The sequence below is a fragment of the Prinia subflava genome, chromosome 3, assembly GCF_021018805.1.
Source record: "Prinia subflava isolate CZ2003 ecotype Zambia chromosome 3, Cam_Psub_1.2, whole genome shotgun sequence".
Classification (NCBI taxonomy): domain Eukaryota; kingdom Metazoa; phylum Chordata; class Aves; order Passeriformes; family Cisticolidae; genus Prinia; species Prinia subflava.
This window is the reverse complement of record NC_086249.1, coordinates 47789090-47816022: the sequence shown is the minus strand read 5'-3', so window position 1 is coordinate 47816022 and position 26933 is coordinate 47789090. Positions and strand designations below refer to the sequence as shown.

General features: G+C 38.7%; 1 protein-coding gene across 2 annotated transcripts in view; it reads left to right on the top strand.

The window, feature by feature from the left end:
- NAA16 (N-alpha-acetyltransferase 16, NatA auxiliary subunit) overlaps positions 1-15918 on the top strand; it is a 61920-nt gene extending 46002 nt beyond the window's left edge. Inside the window, exons 10-20 of one of the 2 annotated variants that reach the window (XM_063392169.1) lie at positions 3518-3590; positions 3827-3996; positions 4359-4511; positions 6378-6506; positions 7040-7253; positions 8988-9181; positions 9907-10015; positions 10523-10621; positions 11204-11347; positions 13758-13855; positions 14120-15918. In XM_063392169.1, coding sequence (XP_063248239.1) covers positions 3518-3590; positions 3827-3996; positions 4359-4511; positions 6378-6506; positions 7040-7253; positions 8988-9181; positions 9907-10015; positions 10523-10621; positions 11204-11347; positions 13758-13855; positions 14120-14320 — 1584 coding nt within the window. In that variant the 3' untranslated portion in view covers positions 14321-15918. Of the gene's footprint in view, positions 1-3517; positions 3591-3826; positions 3997-4358; positions 4512-6377; positions 6507-7039; positions 7254-8987; positions 9182-9906; positions 10016-10522; positions 10622-11203; positions 11348-13757; positions 13856-14119 lie in introns of those variants that run through there. The other variant, XR_010079657.1, reaches the window with a different exon arrangement.
- Positions 15919-26933: the final 11015 nt, after the last annotated feature.

Genomic DNA, 26933 nt, shown 5'->3' with positions numbered 1-26933 from the left:
TCTTACCTATTGTTCTCTACCTTTGATAGGCCTCTTTTTGTCTAAAGAGAAATTTCTGTAGCAGGAGTCAGTGTATGGTACAGCATGCAGCATAGATTTCTATTTCATGACTGGCCCATAGGTTCCACTGTAATGGCTACAAAAGATGGTAGAAGAATTCTAGCCAGCACCTATTTACCTAGAAGACAGTCACTTTCCCTCAGGCTGTCCCTTACAAAAGAGGACACAAAACATGTATTGGTCTAATCAAATAATTACAAACTGGTGCTCACAGAAAAAGGTATTTCAGACTTGGACTTCCAAATTGATTCGATTCTTGTTATTTACAATTTAAAAAGAAATTATGGTGTGTGTGCATTATATTTATTCCAGTCTGTTTGTATTTCTCAACCATTCATTTTAAGGCATTTACTCAAAGTTTACTTACAAAATTATCCTTTCCAATGGAAATGAACTGCACAGGAGTGGAAGAGCATTGCAACCTTTGTGGAGTCTTTGCTTGAGGTAGTACCAAGTGTGGAAGATGCTTTTTTAACTTTCAGGATTACTGCAGTTGACAAGAATATATAATGGTTTGAGAGCATGTACAATTTTAATCTTTAAGGGTATATGAGGAAAAATGAGCACTTCACTTTTGGTGCAGATGAGGAAGGCTAAAGCCCATTCCCTCCTTCTCGGAGTGTTACTGCTCAGCTCATTGTTCTTCCGGAATGAAGGAAAGGTGCAGACAGTGACCTATGAAAAGGTTTGTGGCTTGAATTCTGATTAAGAGGCTTCTGAAACTGGTGACCCCAGGAATTAATTCAGTCTTTTTGTAATGAAATGAGAGATTTGTTGATGACTTCAGCTACACTTCTGTGATACCTTAAGCTTTTTCAACTCAATGGCAAGAGAACAAACATTGTTTTCCTAGAATAATTCTGCTTGAAATAGTTTTTGGTCAATATTATGGTATTTCCAGATACCTCAGCACAATTTTTGGAAATTATAAAATTATGAAGAATGCTGTAGCTTTTAGCAACAGTAAAATATTATTGCCTTTAAGGTGGCAGTGGTAATTCTAGAATACAGATAATAGCAAATTCAAGAGACAGATTTTCCAACTAAATTTGTAGTTCATATGGACACAGAAATTATGGTTCATATTTCCAGATCATTTACTCCCTGAAGCAGCACACAAACCTGGAATTATTTTCCTAAATTACTAGCAAGAGACTGAAGCATAAAAAGTAAGAGGAAAAGATACTGCCATTTTCAATAAGTATGTCTGCAATAATCCAGCTATCCAATTTGCATTTTCTTAGCTGTTGCTTTCACTGAATACTTGGTTCCAAATGTATTGTTCGTAGTAGCTTCCAGAATGACAATTACAGTGTATTTTCTTGAACTGCAAAAGCCAAAACCTCTGCAGACTTCTGAATTTGGAAGAACTTGGCATCTTTTACACCAGAATACATCTTGGTATTCTCCATCTCCTCAAGATTCAGAGTATTTTATTTCACTGTTAATGTCGGCTGATTAAAAACTCTCATAGAGGGATGTTGCAGGTCTGTCCACTGCCAGTGCCAGCTGCTGATGGAATGAGAAATTGGGCATTGGTGCACGGAGGTGGAAGAGGGAGGAAATCACTTGTAACCCTGGATACAGTCACTAGCACTCAGCCAAAGCAGGGACCAGGCTCAGGGGTGGTGAAGCCATTCTTTCTGGTGGTGGCTTGGTCTTTGTCCAGATGTGAAGCTGTACACCCAAGTGTGTGGTAATTGAAGCATTTATATGTAGAGTTTGGTGGTGGGGTGTACTTATTCAAGAAATGAAGCAGTCTTTCTCCCTTTACACACAGTTCCCTGATTATGAGGTTAGTAGCAGCCAGATGACAATAACTTTTGGGAGTACTTGGAAATTGCAGTGAACATCAGCAAGGAAGTAACACTTACACAGCTGCATACACACACTGCAACCCTGTTATCTGAAGCAGATGCTTCTGCTTTTAAACTTTTTTTTAGAGAGAAGAATCTTCAAATATTTTGTGAGGGTGTTGATTTCTTCCAGTGAACAGATGTCTGAGGCAGGCCAGAGAACAACTTAATGCATTTGTTTGCCTTCATCCATTTACTTGTGACTTCTTCACGTTCCTTTATCCCTTGGTAGTTATTTGAAGTCCAGTAACATTTTATTATATTTTATGAGATTTTGCTACTAAAACTCATTTCTTCTGAGATTTGCTGAGAGCTTTCCAGAATGTGTGTTTATACATTTTATTACACTTTTGAGATATTTACAGTGCCTATATGTGACTTGGGTGTGTCACTTTCTCTGCTCTCTTTGAAACCATTTTTGCCTATTGTGCTGAATTAGGTTAAATTAAGTGGTATCCTTCAAATTGTATACTTTGATCTTTTAGAACAAGGTTTATTCTCTTCTCCCTTCTCTCCCAACGTATATCTTGAAGTAAATGCATACGTTGTCAATTGGTGCTTTTTAAAAATTTTGCCGTCTCTACAATTCTATTTTACTCTTGCAACCAGCTTTTAAAATGTAGGATCATCTTACTTTTAACCATTGATGTTTTAGGTTTTTACCTTCTAGGGATTTCACCTAATGGTGAAAGTAGCCATTATCCTGCTGTGCTTACAGTCAGCTCTTACATTTTTAAGTCCCTTCTGTGTTTCGAGTGTATATACATAGATCATATTTTTACTGTGATACTGTTCTTGTTACCTAAAGAGGCTTGGTGGTTGCTTGCTGGATGTGGTGGGCATGTTTTGAATGAAGCTACAAAACAGGTTGAGCACTTCATAAAATGTTTAGAAATACTCAGTGGCATTTTTGAGCTGTGGACCTGGAATTGGAATAGTTGTCATGAAATGCACAGAATCTAACGTTTTGTACTTACTGTAAATGTCAAACCTATATAGTGTGAATTAAAAACAGTATGGATGAATTTTGAGTCTTAAACCCAGGAATGAAAGCCAATATTGTTGACAAGGTCTGATTTCAGGAAGTGTTAGCCTTATAGATTTTTGTCAAAAGATGGAACCTGCATTCTAAGCAACAATACCTTTCAAACAAAACAAAAATCATTAATACTACAGATCAACCTGCCAAAAAACCACAGAAGTCTGTTTCTTCATTGTTATGGGAAGTTCACACATGGTCTTTTTCAAAGCACCCTTTTTAAAAATTGGCTCAGTTTCAATGCTTAAAAATGAATAGCAGAAATTAAGTTATATTTTGGAATATTTATGGAAGATACTAATCATGTGGACTTGAACACTTTCTGCTGTAAGCTGTCTGAGATCAACCTGTTTACCTGCCACATCACCAGTTAAAATGGGTGATCAAAAATACCTCTGAAAGGTGAGGTAGACTATGTGAAGATACATCCAATTTTTTTCCAAAATAAGTAGTTATTTTTGTATAGTTTCTCTAATTTGCTCAAGTATTCTTTTCAGTGTATAAGTTTCTGTTAAAATGATAGTAAAACAAAACTTAAGCACATCCTATTTTTGATATGTAGGTTTCTACAATCCAGGAACTTGTTACTGGTTATGAAGCTTCTTTGAAAACTTGTGACCTTTTTAGTACATGTGGTAAGTTTCTATGGTCTTGTGTTAATTAGTCTCTAACTATTAATACTGTTTATGGAAGTTATCAGGAACTGTTGAAGTACTGATACTTCTTGCAAAACATAGTTACTATATTTTCTAGTAAAAAAATTCATTACAGGAAATATTTGCTGAATTTGCCAAGCTTTGTTTTTGTGTTCATTTTTCAAATGCAGTCTTCAGCTTTACTGGTTATTGTAACCTTTCCCATTTTGTTGCAGAAAATGGAGAGAAAGAGCCCCCAACAACACTGCTTTGGGTTCGGTATTTCCTGGCACAGCACTTTGACAAACTTGGCCAGTGTTCTTTGGCCTTGGATTACATTAATGCTGCAATTGCAAGCACTCCAACATTAATAGAGCTATTCTATTTAAAAGCAAAAATTTACAAGGTAAAAGGGGAATTTGGACACGTGGAGTACCTAGTGTATAAAAGAAAAATCAACCCATGAAACTCGTGTGAATGTGTGGGCGATATTTCAGTTTCAGTGGTTATGGGTATCAGTTTTCACGTGGGTTTCTTTTTGGGCACTGTTTTGTCAGGAAGAAAATGAAAACCCTTTTGTTTGGGTTTTGCAAAACCAGTCACAACTTACAGCGAATTGTAATTCTGAAAAAAATCTGGGAGTGGGGGAATGAGAATAACACTGGCTTTTGGTTCTTATGGAGAAATAACAGTAACAAATACAGTTTTCAGGAGATGGTCTATAGCAGGCCTCTACTGAAGGTTAACTATTTTATTTCTCCCTAACAGCATGTAGGTAACATCAAGGAAGCTGCCAAATGGATGGATGAAGCACAATCTTTGGATACTGCAGACAGATTTATCAATTCTAAATGTGCTAAGTACATGCTGCGAGCAAATATGGTGAAGGATGCAGAGGAGATGTGCTCTAAATTCACAAGGGCAAGTATATTGCTTTAATTAGGAGGTGTTTTGCTTGCCTCTGGTGGTTTTTCACTTAAACTTTTCATCAAATATCTTTTATTATGATGCTCCTATGCCTGGTGGTAAGAACCTACAGAAGAATCATAGAACGGTTTGTGTAGCAAAGGGCCTTTTAAAGATGGAATAGTCCAATGCCACTGCCATGGGTATGGACCTCTTTGGCTAACTCAGATTGCTCAAAGCTGCATCCATCCCAGTCTTGAACACTTCCAGGGACAGGGCATCCACAACTTTCCTGGGCGACTACAATCCAGTGTATTGCCACATCCTCACAGTAAAGAATTTTTTTCCTTGCATCCAGTTTAAAGCTGCCCTCTTTTAATTCAAATCTTTTGCTCATGTTTACGCTGCTACTAATCCTGGTGAAAAGTCTCTTCCTTTCTGCCTTATGAACTTCTTTATGTACTGACAGGCTGTTGTAAGGTCTCCCTGGAGCCCACCTGCTCTTCTCCATGGTGAACCTCAACTCTCTCAGCCTTTTGTCACAGGACAGGTGTTCCAACTTTGACTTTTCATGGCCTTTCTCTGAACCTGTTCTAACAGGCCCATGTCCCTCTTGTGCTGGGGGCCTCAGAGATAGATGCAGTACTCCAAGTGTCCCACTAAATACTGGGAAAAAGGGCTGTTGAAATTTAGTTGTCCAGGAGCGTTTTTTATTGCCGTACATCAAAATACTGCTTTTGAAACGCATCTGATGGATACCTTGTTGTTTCTCTTTGGTACCATCTGATCTAACTGCACAGGAGTGTGTACTGTATTCATGATTTAGTATTAACCTAAATTAATTTAGACTTGAACATTTCCTTCCTTAAGCTAGTATTACGCACAAAACTTTTGTCGAAGTGGAGTCTATCCCTAAAAGATAGGATAAGCACTTAAATTCTATTTTTTTGATATTGGACAAAATTTGGATTTATAAACATCAGATTTTCATATAATTCATGGAACTGAACATGAAGACTACTTTGTGGGATATCCTGGAATACATAAATTAGGCTATTTCATTCTTTTAAATTTTACGTGTGGTAACACTTGAAATTGGATTCCAGCTTGCTAGGTATTTCTAGGACTGAAAATTTGATTACTAAAACTCATCGTTTTTGCTTGTCAGAAGTGTTAAAGTAAGAGAGACAGAATTTTATCATAGATATCTGGAAAGACAGGATAAATATCATCCTCAGTAACTAAATACTGAGTGTAACTGGGTCTTTTTTGTGCTATAAAGACTGTTCTGAAAACCTAATGATACATGGACTGTTTTCCCAGTTCATTTAGTCTGGAACATTACAGGTCTTATGAAGTCTCAATCCTAGGATTTTTTCTTGTCAAAATATCAAGCATAAATCTAACTTGGCTTATTTAGACAAACAAGTTCTAAGAAATGTGTAATTGCTCATACTGCGTGATAAAGCAGTGAATATGTTGGTGGATTTTTAGACTGGTGATGCCACTTACTTGATGGGGGAAACAGCTAAAATTGTTTGCTGAACTCAAGAATTTTTTTTTCAATAATGTTCTTTTCTGACCCCAAATTGTAGAAGTGAGACTGTGTGTACAAGCATGAGTTAATCTTCAAAACCTGTTGAGACATTAATCTTCAGATAATTGGGTTTTTTTAATAATTTCAAGCTGTTACTTTCTACCTACCTGGGGGAGCATTGAATATCACAGGTGTTATTGTCAGTCACTGGGTATTCATTTCCTGTTGTATTCCAAGTAACTTGAAGGATTGATTTAGGCTCCTAGTGGCCTGAAACCAGCCACAGTTGAAAGATGCAGCTGGTAAATGACAATAGCAAAACCTGATGATGACACTTATTTCAGGAAGGAACTTCTGCCATGGAGAACCTTAATGAGATGCAGTGTATGTGGTTCCAGACGGAATGTGCCGCAGCTTACCAAAGGCTAGGGAAGTATGGTGATGCCTTGAAAAAATGCCATGAAGTAGAAAGGGTAAGTAGGTGCAAGCACCACCCATTGCTTCCCCAGTATGGCTCATATACAAAGGAAGGTACTTGTTGGTGTAATCAGCACAGTTTTGTATGCTAGAAGCATACAAAACTTGTAGTATAATGGCTTTTAACAGCAGGTTAATACTTGATTTATTGTAACAGGAGATGTCTTCTCCAGCTATTATGTGAAAGGCTATTATTGAAGTGAGAAAGTTTCAATATAAAGTACCATATCTCCTAACTAGACAGCTATTCATTCGTGCATTAACTTTATGCTGACTTTTGACAGTTGTGTTCCTAATCAGAACAGTCACATTTTAGAGTGCCTAAGTCTTTGAATAATCACATTATAGGCTTTGTTAACTGAGGTTTTTCCCTACCGATAGGTTCTTTTGAACAGTCAGTATTATAAGGATATGTCTATACCTGTTAAATATTGTCTGTAAGTAATAGCAATTGTAACTGTGTTCACCTCTATCTAATGAAAAGTAGACTAAGTAAAGGATAAGTATGAGTGTATTTTTTTTTTTTTAGCATTTTTTTGAGATAACAGATGATCAATTTGACTTCCACACATACTGCATGAGAAAGATGACTCTCCGTGCCTATGTAGACCTTCTGAGATTAGAAGATGTGCTCAGGAAACATGCCTTCTACTTCAAGGCTGCCCGATCAGCAATTGAAATTTACTTGAAGCTCCATGATAATCCTCTTACCAATGAAAGCAAAGAGCAAGAAGTGAATTCAGGTACCTACACTTCAATGAAGGCTCATATGTCTGTGACACATGTAAAAACATAAGCTAAGTAAGTTACATGTTACAGAGTAAATAGAACACAAGTTTTTCTTTTTTTCTGTCACAATAGCTGAAAAGAGATCATCAATAACAGGCTACAGTTCTCTCTGTTCACATCTCACTGCTTTGTAGAACTAGAACATGAATGAACCTAGCTGTAGTGTTCGAGTATTTGGGGAGGAGTGACATTTTAGAACATTAAAATCAGATTCAGCCATTAGACAAATATTTTTAACTAATGAATTATGAAGCACTTGATAGATTTTGTGGAAAAGAGGTCTGAATTGTAATAATTTAATTTTGGTCTTCTATTTAATTTATGACATGGTAATACCAGTTACTACTGCATTAAGTTTTACCACACAACTTGACCAAAGAATATGTGGGTAAATCTATAAGCAATATTAATATGTTTAGAACATTATTTAAAGCTAATATTAGATGGAAAACAGACATTCTTAGGAAGCCAGTGGGGTGTGGTTTGGAAATCTGAGGGTTCAATGGCAGATTATTTAAGATTTTTTTTTTTTACTTTAAAATAAATAGTTGCTTCTCATTTAGTGGAATTGCAGTTACTGTCAGCCTTGCAGTGGCCGTTGTCCAAAGCAGTGAAATTCATGCCTGGCTGTTTGCAAAGGGAAAAATATTTGACATAGAGAAAAAGGAAAGCTAAACCAAAAATGCCACTTAATATTGCAAATAAAGTCTTACCTTTATTCAGAGGTGAATAAGTTTTTCTGTGCCTGCTTTTGAGTAATGAAGAGGCATATTTGAACAGTTGAACTTGCACCTTTTTTCTCTCCAACTTTAATTTGTTTCTGTATATAATGTAAGATAAGTGTGTGACAGAGGATCTGTCAGAGAGCATAGCAATATATCATAAAGGTAGATGGTGTCTAAGAAGTCACATTAGTTCATTTGCCTGCTGTTCATTGGAATTCAGTAGCTGATCTGTGGGAGAAGGCAGCACTGTGTGGATGGGGTGAAAAGAGCACTTGCTTCCCTGCCTCAGAATAGGGATGACCCAAGCAGGGAGGTCATGCTGCCATCGCCACAAAATAGGTGTGTTAGTCCCTTGGGAGCCCATTTTTCTGTGCCTTGCCACATTTAGCAAAAATCCTACTCTCAGTGAAATACCAGGGTAAGCAAACTGGAAGCTGCAGTGTTATTCCAGCTAAACAGATAATTTCTGTTTAGTTATCCATGGCATTTGCATTAAATCAGTGCAGTTATCATGGCTGTATAGTAGTCAGACACTTTAATGAAAAATAGCAAGTTCAGCATCTTTTCAGATGGAATGAAAATACATCTGGATGTTTCTAGATGGCATTAGAAACAAGCTACAGTCAAAATGAGAGCTTAGTATTACCAGTGTTCATTTTCTAAGGTAAAACCTGTGACAGATGTAACAACTTCGTGTAGCTAACTTTTGAAATCACTGAGGTTTCTGTAACAGCCGTGTAAGAGAAAATATGCAAGATCAAGTGTTGTGTTAGGCTGTGAGCAGTAAAGCAGCAGCAGTGTTGGCCTGTGTAGTGGTGATGCTCTGGTGACTGATGGTAGTTATGGAAATCACTTAACAGTTTGCCATGTTGAGATGGAGAGAAGCATAATGACCTGACTTGTTTGAGGGAAACAAGATTTTGAATTAAATGTTTGTATGTTGTCTGCTACTTTAATCTGTAGAAAATCTCTCAGCCAAAGAATTGAAGAAAATGCTTAGTAAGCAAAGAAGAGCACAGAAGAAAGCAAAACTTGAAGAAGAAAGAAAGCATGCAGAAAGAGAACGACAGCAAAAAAATCAAAAGAAAAAGAGAGATGAAGAGGAGGAGGAAACAAGTGGACCTAGGGAAGAGCTGGTTCCTGAAAAACTGGAAAGGGTTAGCATGGTTTTTCATGTTAAACTCTTGTAATTGTCATAAAAAACTTATATATGTTTGCTATCAGATTCTCCTAAAAAAATCTAGGTGTTTTTATAAAATCATTTTTGCATGCAGAGGTACCTTTTTGTAGTCCATCTCTTTTTACACTAAAGAGAAGAACTTTTCCTCAATAAATCCAAGTTCTACATTAATACTGTTGCTTTCCTTAAATTTCAGGGGTTTTTCTCAAACAGTAGGCCATGGTTCATTTAAATAGATACTGAACAAAAAGATGCATTTTTGCCTGAAGAAATCTGCTTTTCATACAGTGAATAGAGGAAAAAATAATAGAAATTGTTGCAGTTTACAAAGTTTGAAGACATGAGCCAGCATTTTTCTATGCACAGAGAACTGCCTCTGTTACCACAGTAAACTTCAAGCTTGTTGTGTAAGGTGGTGGTATTTAATTGTTTCCTAAATACTAAATTACAACACTTGAGTGCACAAGCAGTGCCAGACTTAGCAATAATGCTGTCTTTGTTAACATGAAATGGTGAACAGACACTTCTAAAATTCTTACTGTTTAAATAAAAATGCTGTGGTGCAGTTTAATTCAGAAAGCCAGCTGCAGTTCACCTTTGACCTCTGATTATTTAAATGCTCTGAATAACAGAAACTGTTTTCTGGGTTTTATTTGACATTTATTTTAAGCCATAAATTTCACTGTTCTTTTATTAAAACAGGTAGAAAATCCATTAGAAGAAGCCATTAAGTTCCTTATACCACTTAAGAATCTTATTGGAGATGATATAGAAACACATTTATTAGCATTTGAAATATACTTTAGAAAAGGTAAAGTACTGCCTAATTTTATTTTTGTTCTACAAAATATTAATCCTTCAGTGCAGCCTGTGTTATCCAAGTGTAGTGGAAAATGATCTGGAATAAATACCTGACTGAAGCTGAGGTGTCTATCATATCCAATAATAATAGGGTAAATAGTGTTTTTGTTTAGTCACCCTTAAACAAAAAATACCCCAAGAGCAGACTATGTTGTGCTATATACTCATAAATACTGTGGAATGGTATTTGTGGTGTGATCATTAATTATCTAAAGGAAACCAAAAGTAAATAGATGGTAACATCTGTGCAGTGTTGCCAGAGATTGAGCAGCAAGAACTTGTTTTATTAAGCAAATTGAATTGAGAAAATAAACTTCTGTTCTAAGTCTGTATAGTAACTGCTGTTTCTAGTACTTGTACTAGATTTACTGAAGAAAACACTAATTGATAATGAAGAGAAAAAGTTCTGTATTCTTAATCTTGGTTTCCTAACATTTGTTTTTTCTCCTTTCCACAGGAAAGTTTCTGTTAATGTTACAGTCTGTCAAAAGAGCTTTTGCTATCAACAGGAATAACCCATGGCTACATGAGTGCTTGATTAAATTCTCTAAAGCTGGTATGTGTGTAGGAAATATGTGATTATAAAGATACAAGAAGTTACATTCTGCAAGGACATAATTACATATTTTTGTGATGTATACTCATGAAACACAAACAGATACAAATAAAAATAAAAATAAATGGGTTTTTCTCCATGGCAGTACTAAAGAAAACACAGGTTGTGCTACCCAGTTTACTGTGTATGTATTATATTTTGCTCCTTCCTCCATTAATCCACCAGGTGGACCCAACAATTCATTTTGGCTAGATGTCACAGAAAAGTGAGTGTTCTAAGGATTCTGGAAAACCTAGAGTTTTAAGAAAATAAGTGGCAGAGAGAGATTCTGACTGAAACAATTTGTGTGGTGAACTTGTAGAAGCAAGTTTACATGACAGAGCACCCTGTATGAATGTTTCCTCTGTAAATGCATCAGCAGTGTTTGTGTGCTGACATATTTTGATCTGAGGTTCCTGTTTAAGTGCACAAATTTTAAAACTGGGACTTTTAGCAATGATGTGTGTGGTTTCAATGTTTTCTACAGTTGTTTAAATGGTTTTTTATTTTTTGCTTCTCTCCCCCCTGCCTTCCCTCTTCTAGTGTCTGACCATAGTAACCTCCCAGAAATTGTGAGCAAGGTCCTAACTCAAGAAATGCAGAAAATCTTTGTTTATAAAAACTTGGAGAGTTTTAATGAAGAATTTCTCAAACAAAATGCTACCTCCATTCAGCACCAACTGTCAGGTTTGTCTAATTTTTTCATGCTCTTGAAAAGGATTTAAGTGATGTAAATTCAGAATCTTTATCTGTAGTCTGCAAGGCCAGGTTGGATGGGGCTTAGGGCATCCTGGTCTGGTGTAAGGTGTCCCTGGGAATGGTAGGGCATGTGGAACTAGATAATCTTTAAGGTTCTTTCCAATCCAAACCATTCTATGAATTCATACATAAATTCTAATGAGATGTAAAATTGCATGTTTATGTTGAGGAGTGCCTTTCTGTCTGGTTGTACCATTTTTTAAAATGTACTTCACTTTTTTATTAGATGCATAAATTAATTGCTCCTTACCTTCAAAAAGTGCAGTCAAACTACCATAGATATTCATGTTTTGAAGCACTGTCATCTTTCCTGTTACAGCTTTTTCCTTTTTTGAAATATTAGAAAATATATTACAAAATCCCATATCCATTAGCAAGTGCTTTTCTCTATTTTCTTTTCAACTGGAATGTCTCTGTTCCTACTCATAACTTCATCCCATAGCAACAGCATCAATAAAAGTACCATGATAACTTGTTATGCAGCCTTTGCTTTTCTGCTTCATGGTCAGCAGTGAAAATATTGAAATCTGACACTCAGATGTTGTTTATATAGAAGAGCCACAAGTAGCTGCTGGAGCTAAGTAAAGGAAGTTGGAATTGAGTACAGAAAGTTTTGGAACATTGATGTGACTTGATAAACTGGTAGAGAAAACAAAATGCATTTCTGGCAGTTAAGAAACAACAGTAAGTGTGGTTTTATCAGGCACTTCAAGTACTTAGGGCTAACCTCACCTGGTCTTTAAAAGTTACCCAGGGTCTGTCCAGAATAACTGGAAGGAGTTGACTTCAGGGGATTGTTGTTGGCTCCTAAAGGAGGGTTAGGTAGAATACCACAAACTTCTAGTGGCTTCTATAAGATCTGTGTTTCAGGACAGCATTTTGAAAGAAATACTCGTACTCCTTTGCTGCCAGCAGGCTCAAGATTTGAGAAGTCAAATACACATCTCAGCAGTCAATTGCCCCTAATTCTTAGAGGTGTGTTCTTCCACTCCTGTAACTGTTTAGCATCTCACTGGCTGCTTTACAGATCTTATTTTCTGATTCTCCAGTGTTATGGAAAACATTAGTCACTGAGTAGGTTCTTGGTAGCTTTAGGACTTCAGCTGTGTGTCAATCTTCTGTTTGTGCTGGAACAGGCTTGAGGCAATTGACTTACCTACTGTATAATTTTTATGTTTCTTGAACAGTTATCTTTAATTAAAGTTTGCAAATGTGAAGACCTGAAAGACCTAAACCCTAAATTTGAGAGCACAAATGAATGTTTTCTCAGCTTAAAATTACTGGTAAAAAACTATAAAGCAGACTTCTAACCTCTTTCCAATTTCTGTACCATAGCCTTTCTAACTTTAGGCAAGAGTAACTAGGCTAATATAAGTGTTTTAGGCAATAGTGGCTCTACATTGAGTCTAGCAATTTATTTTCTTAAACTTACAAAAAGGAATAAGAACTAGGAAACTTTATTTAATTGTTAAAACTAATAATTGGGGAAATGAGTTGAGCAAAACCAAAAGACAGACAAAACATTCAGAATGTGTGGGGTTTAAACTTTTCCAGTAAAATGATGAAGCTTTTTGGTTTTTGCAGTAGATTACAAAGTGGGCTGGGTCTGGACTTTGTATTTGGGCAAAGGAAAGTACATGAAATGCCAACACATTCATTAAGATGAGATTTTAAATTAAGGCAGCTATGATACTAGGAGCAGAATTTTGCAGAGATGCCCAGACCAGTTTTGGTAAACTGTTCGTGGTCCAAGCAGCTGTGTAGTTCCATAATGCAGTGGTTTCCTTTCCAGCAATGTAGTCTGGTCCAGGAAACTTGTGCTTTCCGTGTACCTGAGCTGTGCCCTTAGAGCAGCCATGGCCCTGCGTGCTGCCGTATGGACTGGCCTGAGCTTTCACTGGGCCATGGTCCACAGTTGTTTAGTAACTGTTGTTCACCTGCCTCCAGTACTTCTAAAGACAATTCAGTGTGTCTGTGAGGATTGCTTGCTTCTGCACTGGTTGGATGGATTTCATTTAGCCTGCTGATTTGAAGGGTTTGTCATCAGTGTACTCTGTGATATTTTTCTCTGCTGAAGACCTGTCAGTAAAGTGAGGCGTGTCACTTTTGCAGTGTTATTCAGTCCTTAAGCTTCTAAAAAATTTCAAAATGGCATTTGTTTCATTAGTTTTCAGTTACCATTAGTTTTCAGTTACAAGTCAGGGAGGAAGATTAAGTTTATTACAACTTGAAAGAAGTCTAATTCATGTTCATGTGTAAGTTTTCAGGTTCTGTGTGTCTGTATATGTAGCATGGCATTTAGGAAAACTAAACATTGTGCATTTTGTTTTGTGATAAGGTGCAAAGATGATGTATTTCCTGGACAAATCAAGACAAGAAAAAGCAATTGCTGTTGCAACTAGATTGGATAAAAACATGAGAGACAAAAATGTGAAGGTAAAAGATACAGTATACAAAGCCACCAACTGTGTGGGATCTCAAATAGTATGTAATTTAACACAGGATAATGTGCACGCTTCATTTATCATGATAAATTAATACTTAAAAGAATAAGGTTTCAAATTTGTCCTGTAACTAAAAGATATATAAATACCAACAGATAAACCTGTTTGCTCAGACTAGTATTGTTTAATAGTATGTGCCTTTAAAAATAAAACAATTGTAAATTGCATTTATTAACTGTTGCTTTTGTTTCTTTAGACATTAACAAAGGTTTTTGAGGCATTGCTTGATGGCAGTTTTGGAAGCTGCCACGCTCAATGTGAAGAATATCAAGCAGCATGTCATAAACTGTTCCCTTTTACGTCTGCCTTCATGCCTGCCACAAACGAGGACAACAGCAGCATTGCATCTGTGAATCACACGGCCATCAACCATGATTTGCTGTCCAATGAAATCTGAAGCAGCTTGTGCAAGCCCCTGTGTGTGTGTATACCTACATGCACACGTGTATATGAAACTCTGACTCTCATTACATGCTGGCTGGATACAGATCAGGGTTACTTTTCCAGGTTGTATTTTAATATCTTTAACAGATATCTAAAACAAAATATTTGGATAGTTAAATGGAGTATGCTATTAGGGTTTTTTCCCCTCCAAAGGAAAACTGCCAATATTTATGTAAACATCTTTAATTAGCATTTTTCATGTTTATACTTGTACAGGTTTAAGTCTTTTAATAATTCATCAGCTCTCCCTCACAGTAATATGGTTATTGAAGACTGCTTTCACTTAAGTGTTGTTACATATGCAGGTATATGTGAACATATCTTGTTAATAAATTATCATTTGAGAGTTTTTAGCAGATTAAGACTGAAGTGCTGCTTGAATTGCCCTCTTTGTCTTTACTCTTCTTTAGGGGTTTTTTTTTCTGGGTTGTTTTGGTTGGATTTCTTTTTTAATCTTTGGTCAGTTTGGTTTCTTTTGAAGCACAGCAACAATGAAATCATTGTGGGGGTTGCATGTTTTTGTCAGGTGTGTGTCTTATATTGGAACCAGTGTTGACAGTTATGAAGATAAGGTTTGTGTAAAAAAACCCGAAAACAACAAATATCTAAGGTTTTCTGAAAACTGTTCCCTCTACCTTGTGTTCCATAGCTATTGTTTCCTTAATTTTATGATCCTTATTTTAAGTTTAACATCTTAAAGTTTTAATATTCTGAAGCAATTCTCTGAGAAGACGTAATGAGTTTGAATACTGTTGTTTGTCCTTTCTTCCATCTCTCCTCTTCTTCCTTCTGGTTTCTCCCCATCTGTTCACCCACTGACACTTAGGATGAAAAAAGTTGCTCCAGCTTTGGACAAATGCAGAAGGTACAGTAATGGGGAATACAGTTTTTCTCTGCATCATAAAAACTCAGTGGTGGGTGTGCTGTATTACCTCCATTAAAAGTCTTACTTGTCTACTTATGGCCAATACTCCAGAACTTCTGCCTAAATGCTATTGCTGTAGGTGCTGCAAGGCAAAACAGTATGTGAGAAATACGTTTTACATTTCAAAACTGTTTAAGGGATCACAAAGAGGCTGACTACAGATCATAATGAACCTTTTTTCTTACTTTGTATTCTGGTGCATTAACTATTAAATATACAACACATCAAAATGGAAGTTTAAATCTAATATACCTATTTAAAGCATAGCATTGCTCGACAAAATGGCTACATTATCTCATGACAGCTTTACATTCTATAAGAACTGCTATCTAAACATAATTATACCATGGCTTGTACAGAAAATCTGTTCTCTGGAAACTGTAATGGAATTATTCAATCTCGGTTTGTTTTTATTTCACTGCAATATAAATAATTTCAGTAGTATTAACTAGCCCCTCAAAGGCAAATACCAGTTCATGAAGAGGGGATTTTATTAAGACAAATAAACTGTTCTAATTAAAATTCTCCTTTGTGTGTCATCTATTTAGATTAAAAAATTGTTGAATGGAAAATTCACTGTAAAATATTGCCAACATGTTATGCTGTAATAAATTATTTTGTACACACTTGCCTTGTTTTTGGAATTTTTGCATAGTTATGGACATCAAACTTTAGCCCATTGTTCTCATTTTTTTCTGTTGAATTGCAACATTCACTGCTTTAACATTAACTCTGGAAGCAGTTAAGGAAAAAATTACTATTTAGCAGATTGATATGTGTGTTTATAAATAGTCATGGTTTCAGACTGCAGTCAAGTAGGTTCAGATCAGATAACAGGGAGAAATTAATTCCTGTAAAGGTGGTGAGGCCCTTGAACAGGTTGTTCAGAGCAGCTGTGGATGCCCCATCCATGGCGGCGTTCAAGGCCAGGTTGGATGGAGTTCTGAGCAGCCTGGTCTAATGGAATGTGTCCCTGCCCATAGCAGGGTGCATGGAACCATGTGGTCTTTAAGGTCCCTTCCAACCAAACCATTGTGTGATGCTGTGATAGTAACACACTACCTGAGAAATGGTGATGTGGTTTTGTCTCTACGTGTTCACCATGTGCCGCTTGCTGTGGAACAGCTTGCACACAGATGTCTCAGGCAGGGAAAGGTGGTGGACCATAAGGGGATTGTTTTGGTTCAGCAGCACCTGGGAGTCACCCTATTGGCAGCATACAGTGAAGACATGAAGAGATACGTGTGTTCTGTCTTTTTTTAGTGTTAACCTTCTCCTGATAGATATTTAATTCAGGCCTTCAAAAGAAGGCTGTGGCACTCTAGATAGGACTGCTTATCCAGTCCTGTGCTGTTTAGCTTGATACTTGAAGTCAGACTTCAGCAAAAACAGCCAGAGTACCTCTTCAGCAGTGGATTCCTTGATAATGTAGATGAATAGTTTTGATATCTAGGCTAAGAGTTGTAGAAACTTAGGATAATTCTGGAAATTGAGTCTTCTGTCCCTCAGTGCATGGTTTGGTTTTCTCTTGCAACTTCTGGAGGCATGCAGTCTGTGGAGTTTTCCTTAGGGCTGTTGTTGCAGGTGTGAACTTCTTGGGGTAACAAATGCTTGTCAATCTGATCTCCAGATTTTATGTTTGTTGCAGATGGGCAGAGCATGCTGTGTGCCCTAACTACCTGCTGCTACCTTAAGGTGTCCAGGCAGAAAGAAGGAAAAGATACAAATGCAGCACAAGGCTTCTGGCAGAATCCCAGGACCTCATTTATCTAAACAAGCCTGGCAGCATTAGATCGTTCAGAGAGGAAAGCTAAACTGAGCTTGTTGAACTGATGGAAACGTTTGTTTTGACTGCTCTGATTTCTGGTGGTTAATGAGTTCATCACACAATGGCCAGAACCCAGTGCAGGGGAAGTGTGGCAGCAGTGGTCTGAGGCAGGGGCAGCTCCTCTTCCTTTGCAGTGCAGGCGCTGCTGCTGCTTGGGGCACTGTGCCAGCACTGTGAACTGTCATGGCCTAGGATTTATCCCCACTGACTAGCAGGATACCAAAAATGTTACACCACTGGTACAAGAAGCTGCCTATCCATTTTGGCATTTCAGTCGGATCTGCTGTGGCTGTGCCCTTCCTCGGGATTTGTGAAAGCTCGTAAGGAGGAGCTGAAAACGATGGGAGTAGCAGCAGTGCTTCCTGAATACATAATGGTGAATATAGGACTAACACCACTGGGATGTATGTGCCACAAGGCTTGGGCACAAATCTAACTTGGCCTTGGCTTTGCTGCCCAGCCCCAGCAGATGTTCTGCAGCCCTTGCATTCATACAGCAGCCCTTTGATTGTGTGAAGTATTCGGTCGTCTCTTGCTATACAGGTTAATTAGGCTTCATTTGCTCTTTACCAGTCTTAGCAACACTTTCAAATTTCCTTCACAGACTGTATGTGAAGCTATAGATGCCTTGATTACAATTGCTATTAATTATAGTGCATTTATTTAGTTACCTGTCTTGTTTTCTGCATCTTTGAAAACCTTTTGTTTTGAGCTGATTTGTTGTGGCTTTTCTAAAACCCCTATTGCTGATCCCTGCAACAACCAAATAATTTTGTTAACAGTATAAATGTCAAGAGAGCTCATTGACTCAGCATCTAATCTCACATAGGGTCCTGCCATCTCACACAGTATGCCCTCCTTCCTGCCTCTGTTCCTACCGGCAGGCAGGCATACCCCAAGGCTGACAACCTTCTCATCATAAGAAATAAGCTTGTTCCAAAACCCAGGTCCTAACAGAAAATCCTGACCTGCTACGTATATGGATAGCAAACATTTAGTCCTGAACTGGGAATTAAGGTGACAGGGATGGTTTCTCCCATCCCTGCAGCTGTAGCATCTAGAAAGAGGTCAAGCGTTAAGTGTGACGTAGAAGGTTCAAGCATAATCGTGTTGGCACGTGTGAATGCACTTGCCACTTGCTGTTTCAACAGCAGCATTATATGTACTCATGGCATTTGTTTCTCCAGGCCTTAACTGCAGCTTCTAATGAAGAGTTCGTGGATTTTCCACTAGGGGGAAGCCTTGCATCCAGAATGTTTTCGTAGTAACAAAACACTGAAGTCTTGTAAGTGTTGTTTTGTAGTCAAAGTGTAGGAAAAAGCTTATATTTTTTCATCCTTTCAGGCACTGGAGAGAGGTTGTTGTTTTGTATATGCTTAAATATGTGAATTAGATTCGTGTTTGTATAACCTAGCTGTCTGTAGGCATTGATGTGGGGATTTCAAGTTGAGAGAGTGCAGTTGGTTGGACTTCTTACCATTGGAGAACAGACATACTGGGAAAAGATGTCTGAGCCCACAGATGATCAGGTTGGCTTTTTTGGGAAATCTCATGTCCTATGCAAAAGTTTTACTCAATCTCATTCCTGCCTTCAGGCTGTTGAAGAAAGGCAGAATGTGTTGGCCTTGAAGATTAGCCTTCACTCCAGTTATTTTATCTTGAACTACACATGTTGTCTGTTCCCCACTTGAACTTTGCTGCTTGAACATATTTCAAGTCTAGACAAAGCATTTGAGAATGTGTTGTTAGCACTTAGGAGGAGGCTCAGGTTTTGAGAGGTTCCTAGATGTATTTTAGGTATGCAGTAAGATGGAAGAACTAATACATGGTAGTTTTAGGGTCGATTTCATATGATAAATGCTCATATTTAAAGCAACACGGAAGGGAGGAAGCAAGGACCAGAGCAGGAGCTGTCTTCCTCTTCCCCATACAGTGCCTAGCATAGAGAACTCTGAGTTTGGGACAAAGGTTTATTCTACAGGTAGTAAACTGTCATAAAGCCTATCTGTAAATGCAAGCAAACAATGCTTGCTTGAGGCCGAGCTCTGTAAACAGTAGTGCAAGAGACATCCAGGAATCCACAAAAGGCATCAAGCACCAAAGGAACCTGTTAACTGTCACTGGAGATGTTTAATCAAATGTTAGCTAATCCATGCATTTGATCGTGTTTAAAATGAACTCTGAGAGTTCCTGAAGTTGGAGGAACTTTTCTATTAATAAGACATTCCCTGCATGTCTAAATACCCATCCAGAGAAATTCAAACCACTGGGATGAAGCCATTAGATTTTCCATGGATAAATTTTTGGGGGATCCATAAGAGAGAGCATGATTTGTTTGCTCAGGGGTTGGAGGGCTGCTTCAGGTGGTGAGCCATGCACTGGTGATTAGCTCAGGCATTGCAGAGCATCCATTCCCCCGTGGTACAGGAATGTCAGCAGTCCCTTGCTGGTCCTGCACTGCTCGGGACCACGGCACTCAGCTGTGTCGTTTGTGAACACAGAAGGACACAGAAGGTGATTCTCCAGGGGACAGGCAATGGAAAACCAACAGCCCTGTGGGGATATCAGTTGGTGTAGTCAGTCTTCTCTTTTGAGAGCTTACACCTTCACTGAAGACTTTCTGGTTTAATTAGGCAATGAATTCATAAAAAATCAGAAGACTGGACAGCTCTGTTATATATAGGAGCAGCCCTGTATCCAGTGCAAAGCTATGGGCACCTCAGGATGCCAGACATCTAAAAATAGTTATTGCAGTACTGAGATCTGCAAGGCTGATTTTCTTTTTGCTTCTGAAGTGCCACCTAGACTATAACAAGTTGTGCTGAAAGATGTATATCCGTGTGATTTCCTGAGCTTATCTGACAATGTGTTGCCAAGAGCTTTTTATGTTCTCCCCACTGTATTTCCCCAGTCTCTCTCTCTCCACTTCAGGCTCTGGCACTTGCTGTTTGCTTCTGTGAACAGATTCAAGTCAACAGCTTAGCACAAACCTTACCCGGCAAATGTGGGTTGGTTGTCTACCAATTACAGATGGATAGACAATGAAAAGAGAGCAATGGCTAATCAAGTATTTGATGAGCAGTCCACATACAGGTGTATCAGGCTGTTTTGTATGTGGCCTTCTGTTCAAGGAAGGTACAAATTCCTCTCAATCACCTTCCATCATAGGAAGTATGTTTTTCCTAGAAGAAATTATGATCCTTCTGGGTTTGCTATGACCATGCTTGGCTGTTCCTGCCATGTTTCACAGGTAATCTCTCGCAATCCTGGCCTCAGAGGAGCCAGGCAGGGGCAGGGCCATGGCAGCAACAAATAACTGATCAGAATAAAGTTGTCACTGCACTTGGATCTATTATGAGAGACCCTGACCATGCTGACAGAAGCCCTGGCCCTCTTGAGGAGCGAGGGCCACAGTGGGCAGTGGCTGTCCTGGTTTGACCAGGTACATGGCCTACCATGATATAAATGGGCTGCAGAGATCCTCCAAAAAACACAAGCTATTTCTGTCTCTGGCGGCCACCTCTTTTCCTCTGTTGTCTCTTCCTTCTTGCTGAGGGCTTGTAATCTTGCTGTAATAACAGGAAACTCATATCTGTGTCAAGTGCCAAGTGTTGCACCCTGCTGTGGAAGTGTAGAGTTAGGTGTGTGCTCCTTGAATTTGCTTTCAGGGACACCTGTTGCCCAAGTAACCCTGGATACAATGGCACAATACAAATGTTTCTCAGTGCCATGGCAGGATAAATCTGGATGTGCAGAGCTGTGGTTTTTAAATGTCTACAGTGTTAAAGCTTCTGCTTTTCGGGGGTGTTTCATGTTCTTTTATTTTTTTAAACTGCCTCCCTCTTGTGTATATGCTCTGAACTCTAGATTTGGATGCAAGTCCTCTGATGTAGACATGCAACTAGTAGTGCTGGGCAGTATGGAGTGAGCAACTCTGAAAGCCTGTTATTTATGAAATAAGAGTTGAAAATAGAAAATGGGCATATGGAAGAAGTTGCTGTCACAGATCCTCCCTCTGGCTGGGAGAATTAGTGCATGGTTTACTTAACATCCATTTGTGACGAAAACAAGATTCTGTTATGGCTTGTCACAAAAATTATTTGAAGCTGAGAAAAATGAGGAAAACACCCAGGGCTCAATAGTTATTCCTAAAATGAAGTACAATTGCCTCACTCAGAGGAAAGGGCTGAATGCAGTACATGGCCACTGGCTGGAACACTGATTCTTCCCATCAACACAATCCCCTGTGTACAGGTAACAGGAGAGGCTCCAATGGACTCAAGCATTGCTATTGCCCAACCATAAATATGCAAATTCCTGTCCTTAAAGGGATGTGAATTACTGGCTAACCAAAGCTCAAAAATTACTGCTTTTGTTCCACATTTGTATGGTGGCTGACTCAGTGGGGTCCTGGTCTATGACTGGCATACAGCAACAGCAATAACTGAAGAGCTCCTCTCCTGCTCTAACCTCTGCATCTACATGCCTTCAGCAAACAAGCAGTCTTGGCTTCTCATTTTGTCTCCTACTGCCTGTCAGCCAACAGAGCATGGGAGGGAGAGTTAGTCTTGATTTTTTCAGCCTGGTTTGGTAGCTTGCTTCAGTGGGATGGATGGAAACAACACCCAACACCCCTGCCATTCCAAACTTCTCCTGTTCTTGTGGCTATACTGGTCTAGGTTTCCTTGAGATTGGTGCAATACACCATGGAAAACTCAAAATACTGGTTTAATAGCACAAGGACAAGCAGAAACAACAAAATGGAAACCCATGTACATTTTAAAAAACAAACCAAAAAGCCACCACAAAACCCAGAGGGTATTCAGTGTTCCCAGGAAAATCTAATTCAAATTCTTCAGCAAGAAGTGTTTTTATTCCTTTAGATGTGGGCAGGATCTTTTTGGCTAGGTATTTTGGCCTAGTTATTAATTGTGTATATTTAGAATCTCTATTTCCTGGCCAGATTTAAGGCTCTGGAAACAGAGTTCACAGTGTTAGATAGGAAGTACTTAATGACTGAGCCAAACAGGCTCTGTGTGCCTGAGTGTGTGAAATATAATAGAAAAAATATAAAAGGTGTAATTTTTAGTCACGGCAAATAGCATTGATGTGGAATCATCTACCATCCACTACCTTTTGTTTTACTAACAAGGAGGAGGAAATTAGGAGAGATGTCTTATTGTTTTAATACATAAGTGCTCTGTTACATGTTTTGCTTTGCGAGGCTGTAAATTTGCTTCCAATGTGGTTTGTGTGTCAGATATTTTTCATGAAATACAAGCCTCTTCAGCCTTAAATTCCCTTTTTTTTTTCTTGTATGCAATCACCTACTGTTGAGTGAACATTCCTTCTCTCTTAGACAAAATTGCCATTTTTTTCTAAAGTAGCATAGTATCCAGCAATCTTAACTCCTCAATCTGTCAACAATTCAGAGTCAAAGTAGGTAGAAAACAACTGTTTTTCATTTGTATTTGAAATAGTACAGTCTCTTGATGGAGTGGTAGTCATGAAAGATTTTGAAGCAAAACAAGCAGAAGAGTAAAGAATTCAGCATTTCCAGTTCCTGATCCATATATACAGACCTTGGTATGGTGGCAGCAACATCAGGTAGAGGTAGAGGTGGTGGTTTGCCCTGAGCTTGGGCCCACAGCCTAACACAAGAGATAAATTTCTTACCTTGTATTCATAAGTATGCTTTTTCCTTTTTTTTTTCCCACACTACCCTTTCAAACAGATATTTACTGCTACTGGACTCGTTTGGATGACTTCTGCTGAGGGAGGACTTAATGGAAGAAAAGCAAATCCTTTCCTCCACTCAGCCTTGTGCAGAGTCTCATGTGCAACCTCTCCATGCAAAGGACATGTGCACAGCCTTGTTTTCCCAAAAACAGAGCCAGAATGGAAGCAATTGCTTCACCTCTGATTGCCACACAGCACTCCAAATGCCAGGCTCTCTCCCCCTCCTGGCTTACTGCCGTGGTCCCTTTGCTTACACTTTCTTGGCTTTTCATCCACTTCTCTCTGCTTGTTCTCTGGTGACTTCTTTTCACTGCAGGGAAAAGACTGCCAGACAGCATCCACCTCCTTGTACTGAGATCCAGAAACACCAGTACAGCTTTCAAGCAGTGTATTGGTTGGTTTCTCCCAACTTCTGAAGCAATCTCACTCTGAAAAGGAGCTTCTCACCTCTCTCCGTTGCCACTCCTGTATTATCTACTGCCTATATACTTTACAGTCAGTGCATGTTGGATTTTGAGGATTTTCTGATGGACATGAAGTTTTACTGTGACTGTTAGTGAATTCAAGATTGAAGCGTTCCTCAAACCTGTAATATCTATTACAGCCCACTAACTCTTGTAACTCCAGTTTTAAAATGCAATCCATTCCGTGTGCTTTGCTCCTACACATTCTATTTTCAGGATTTGGATCATGTTTTGTACTAACTAAACAAATATAGGCATCATTGGGGGGGAAAAAAAAGTGACCAGTGAGGAAAAGAGGAAAAGGTCTTGTCATCAAGCTCGATATAAAAGGTGTTTCTGCAAATGTGACCAAGAGTTAGGCTGTCAGAAGCCTCTTTTGACCCAAACAGTTAAAATTTAGGTTTAAGTTACACTAATGTGAAGAACAACATGCATTCAGGGAGTACTTTCCTGAGTACAAAAGGAAAAAACCTCACGTTTTCAGGTCCAAGTCTTTGGTTGGGACCTACATGGCTCTTGTGGAGTTGGGGTACATTTGGGCTGGCCTTCCAGTTCAGTTTACTCTGAAAGAAGTCAGCTCATGGACAAAAAAAAGTGTAGAAACTGAAATCACTAGAAGACAGCTGGATATATAATTACTATGGTCCCAAGTCAAATTTGTAGTAAGAACATATTTTCCATTAAGAGACACGAATCCTTTAATTTTCTCTCAAAAAGCAGCAAACAATTATTTCGAAACTTCTTTATCTCTTATTCAGTCACTACCATCCCTCTCCTTACCTGAACTTCTCTCCCTTTCCCATGCAGTGCTCAGCCAAAGTCCCTTGACCCAGAACATTCAAGGTCTTGAGTGGTTTTACATCTCTACTGTAGACAGAAGCTCAACTTTCAACTCCATATTCTAGTGATATCAATATAGGTTACAAATCTACTTTATCAGTTTAAATGACTTTCAATCCAGCTATGACAATAGTGATTAAATCCAAACTGCCATAAATATGTTTTGGCATCATTAACTTATTTAAAGACATCCATTCAAAAGTTCCAAGAGATTCTGCCTCTAGTTACTGACAGAGGAAGAGACACAGACCATATTGTGTTCCAGCTTAGGAGGTTAATTTGACAAGCAGAAAATTTAGAAGGATAATGGGCAGAGAAAGTGAGTTTAGGTTTTGGCAGAATTCAGCAGGAAGGTGTATGGTTTGCTCACAAGGCCACAGCTGTGAATGGCTGTGAGCAGGTCCATGAGTTTGCATCCACCGTGCATCAGTCAAGGGCAGAGAGAAAACCAAAAGGAAATGCATCAGTCTGTAATAACTCTGGGTTCCAGTTCAAGGTCTACAGAATGTGTAGGGAGAACAGGATGTAAAATCTCATGAAAGATCTCTGGCAAAAGATTTTTTATTAAAGATTAAGATTTTTTCTTAAAGTCTGTTAAGATTACTATATTGCTCACTCACTCTCCCCACTGGTGGTGTGGATTGAGCTACAGGTCATGGGCTTATATTTAGCCCAGCTGGCAGCAGAAGTAGCAAAACACCTTGGATGGCAGTAAAGCAGCCTATGTAAATGCATGGCTCATCTCTGACAAGGTTTAATTAGGCAGCTCTCCTCATTACAAAACAAGTTAGCAATTAACTCCCATAGGCAATTCCACTTGCAGCCTGAAGGATAAAATAGGGTGGAGTGTCAACCACTGCCTCCCTTCAAATGAGCATCCCCAGGGCAGGGTTGTGATGTGCTGAACAGGGAGACAAATTATGCTGGTGATGTTTGCAGCCCAAGGAGTTGGGTTTCCCTGTGTGTCAGTCTGGCTGGCACCTGTGCTTTTTCATCCTCTGGCAGTTTTCATTTTCCTCTTTGAGAGCTGTCTTAATTGCAGGTTCCCCTGCTTCCTTCAGCTAGAATTTTGGTAATAATGGGCTGTTGTTTGGCATTCACAGGTTTTAAATTATCTACTTTAACAACTTGGTATTGTTACTTATGTAAAGAATTATTATCTTCACAGACTAATAAATATTAAAAGACTTGTGGAAATTAAATATTCAAAATTCCAGGCTGCTTCCATGGGCAGGGATCTGGCACTCTGGCTTTTGTCTAGTATCAATACCAATAAGAATACAGGTGTAGGTTTCACAACATGTCTGTTTTTAACTGTGGGAATATGATACTGAACAGAATTGATATTTTGGGTTTTTCTTGATCTTTGAAGTGATAAAAAGAAATGATTCATTAGACAAAAACTTTTTAGCCATTTCAGATTTGCGAATTCCCCCTTCAGCAGTTCCAGTTTCTGTGTATGTGCGTATGGTGCTGCACCTGTACTGTGAATTTTAACATATTTCCAGTAAATTTCTCATTCTGGTGTGGATGGTTTTTTGGGTGAGGGGTTTTTTTGGGTTTTTTTGTTTTTGTGTTTTGTGGGGCTTTTTTGTTGCTGTTGGTTGGTTGGTTGGTTGGTTGGGTTGGTTTGGTGTTTGTTGTTTTTTTTCCTGTTTTATGTGAATGCCTCAGAAGTTGTTCATGGATCTGTGGGCATCTCTGGGCCATGCCTTGGAAGCAACTAGATTATTCAACCTGCAGCATCAATGCCTTTTTAAACCCATTCTAGGAGTCTTTTCAGTGTAGCAACACCACAATATGTTGTGTCCCAAATTACCCCATGCTTTGTTTAGAAAACTAGAACTTCATGAGCCTTGCAGCTTGGCTATCTTAAAGTGCCTGTTTAAAAGCCTTTCCCTGAAGCATATTTACAGGCAGGATTTGTTGATTTAAACTGCTGTGTGGCTCACAAGTTTGTGAGGTTAAAAATGCAGTAGGAAGCCACTGTAAACATCGTGTCACCAGCTGAGGAGGATCTGGAGACACTGTGTCGAATGGTCAAGAAGAAATTCACTTTAAATACAGCTTGGATGGCTGCCTAGAAAAATGGGAGGGATTCAGTAGCTGAGGTTTACATTAGGAGTTGGGTTGGATGTTTCTCCCTATAAACATGAGCAGCTAGGCGTGTCAGCCTGCAGCGTTTCAGGGCACTGCACTTAAAAGTGACTTCTTCATTTTGCCAGATGTGGGCTGCTCCTGTTGGCATCTGTGGCAAAAGTGCAGCCACAGCTGGAGCATTCAGCTGGAGCATGCTGGGGCCTTTCAAGAATGTTTATGGATGTGCATGGCTACATGGTCTGTGACACAGAACCAAGAAACATAAAAGTGAATCTTTGTTTCCTCTTGTATCAGCTAATGGTTTATATGGAAAATTGAAATTCACCAGCTGTCTCAGTTGCATTCAGCAGAATCAAGGCTGCTTAGGAGAAAACATGAGTATTTACTGAAAGAAATATTAAGTCTGTGGAACAGTAAACACAACTAAGTAGTTTTAAGCTCAAGTTGTCTTAAGGAAAGAAGATTTCCCAAACACATGGCTGTAAAGAAGGGAAGTTTGTAGAATAATTGCTTCAGCATGCCTAGAAATCATTCTAAAAATGGTCAATTTGAGTGTAAGATAATTTAAAGAGAATGCCAGGGATAAATTCTTATATCACTACAGAAAAACAGTTGGTTTTCCCCCTATCTATCCACACCCTCCTTTTATTAGCTCCCTGAGCTGAGCCCG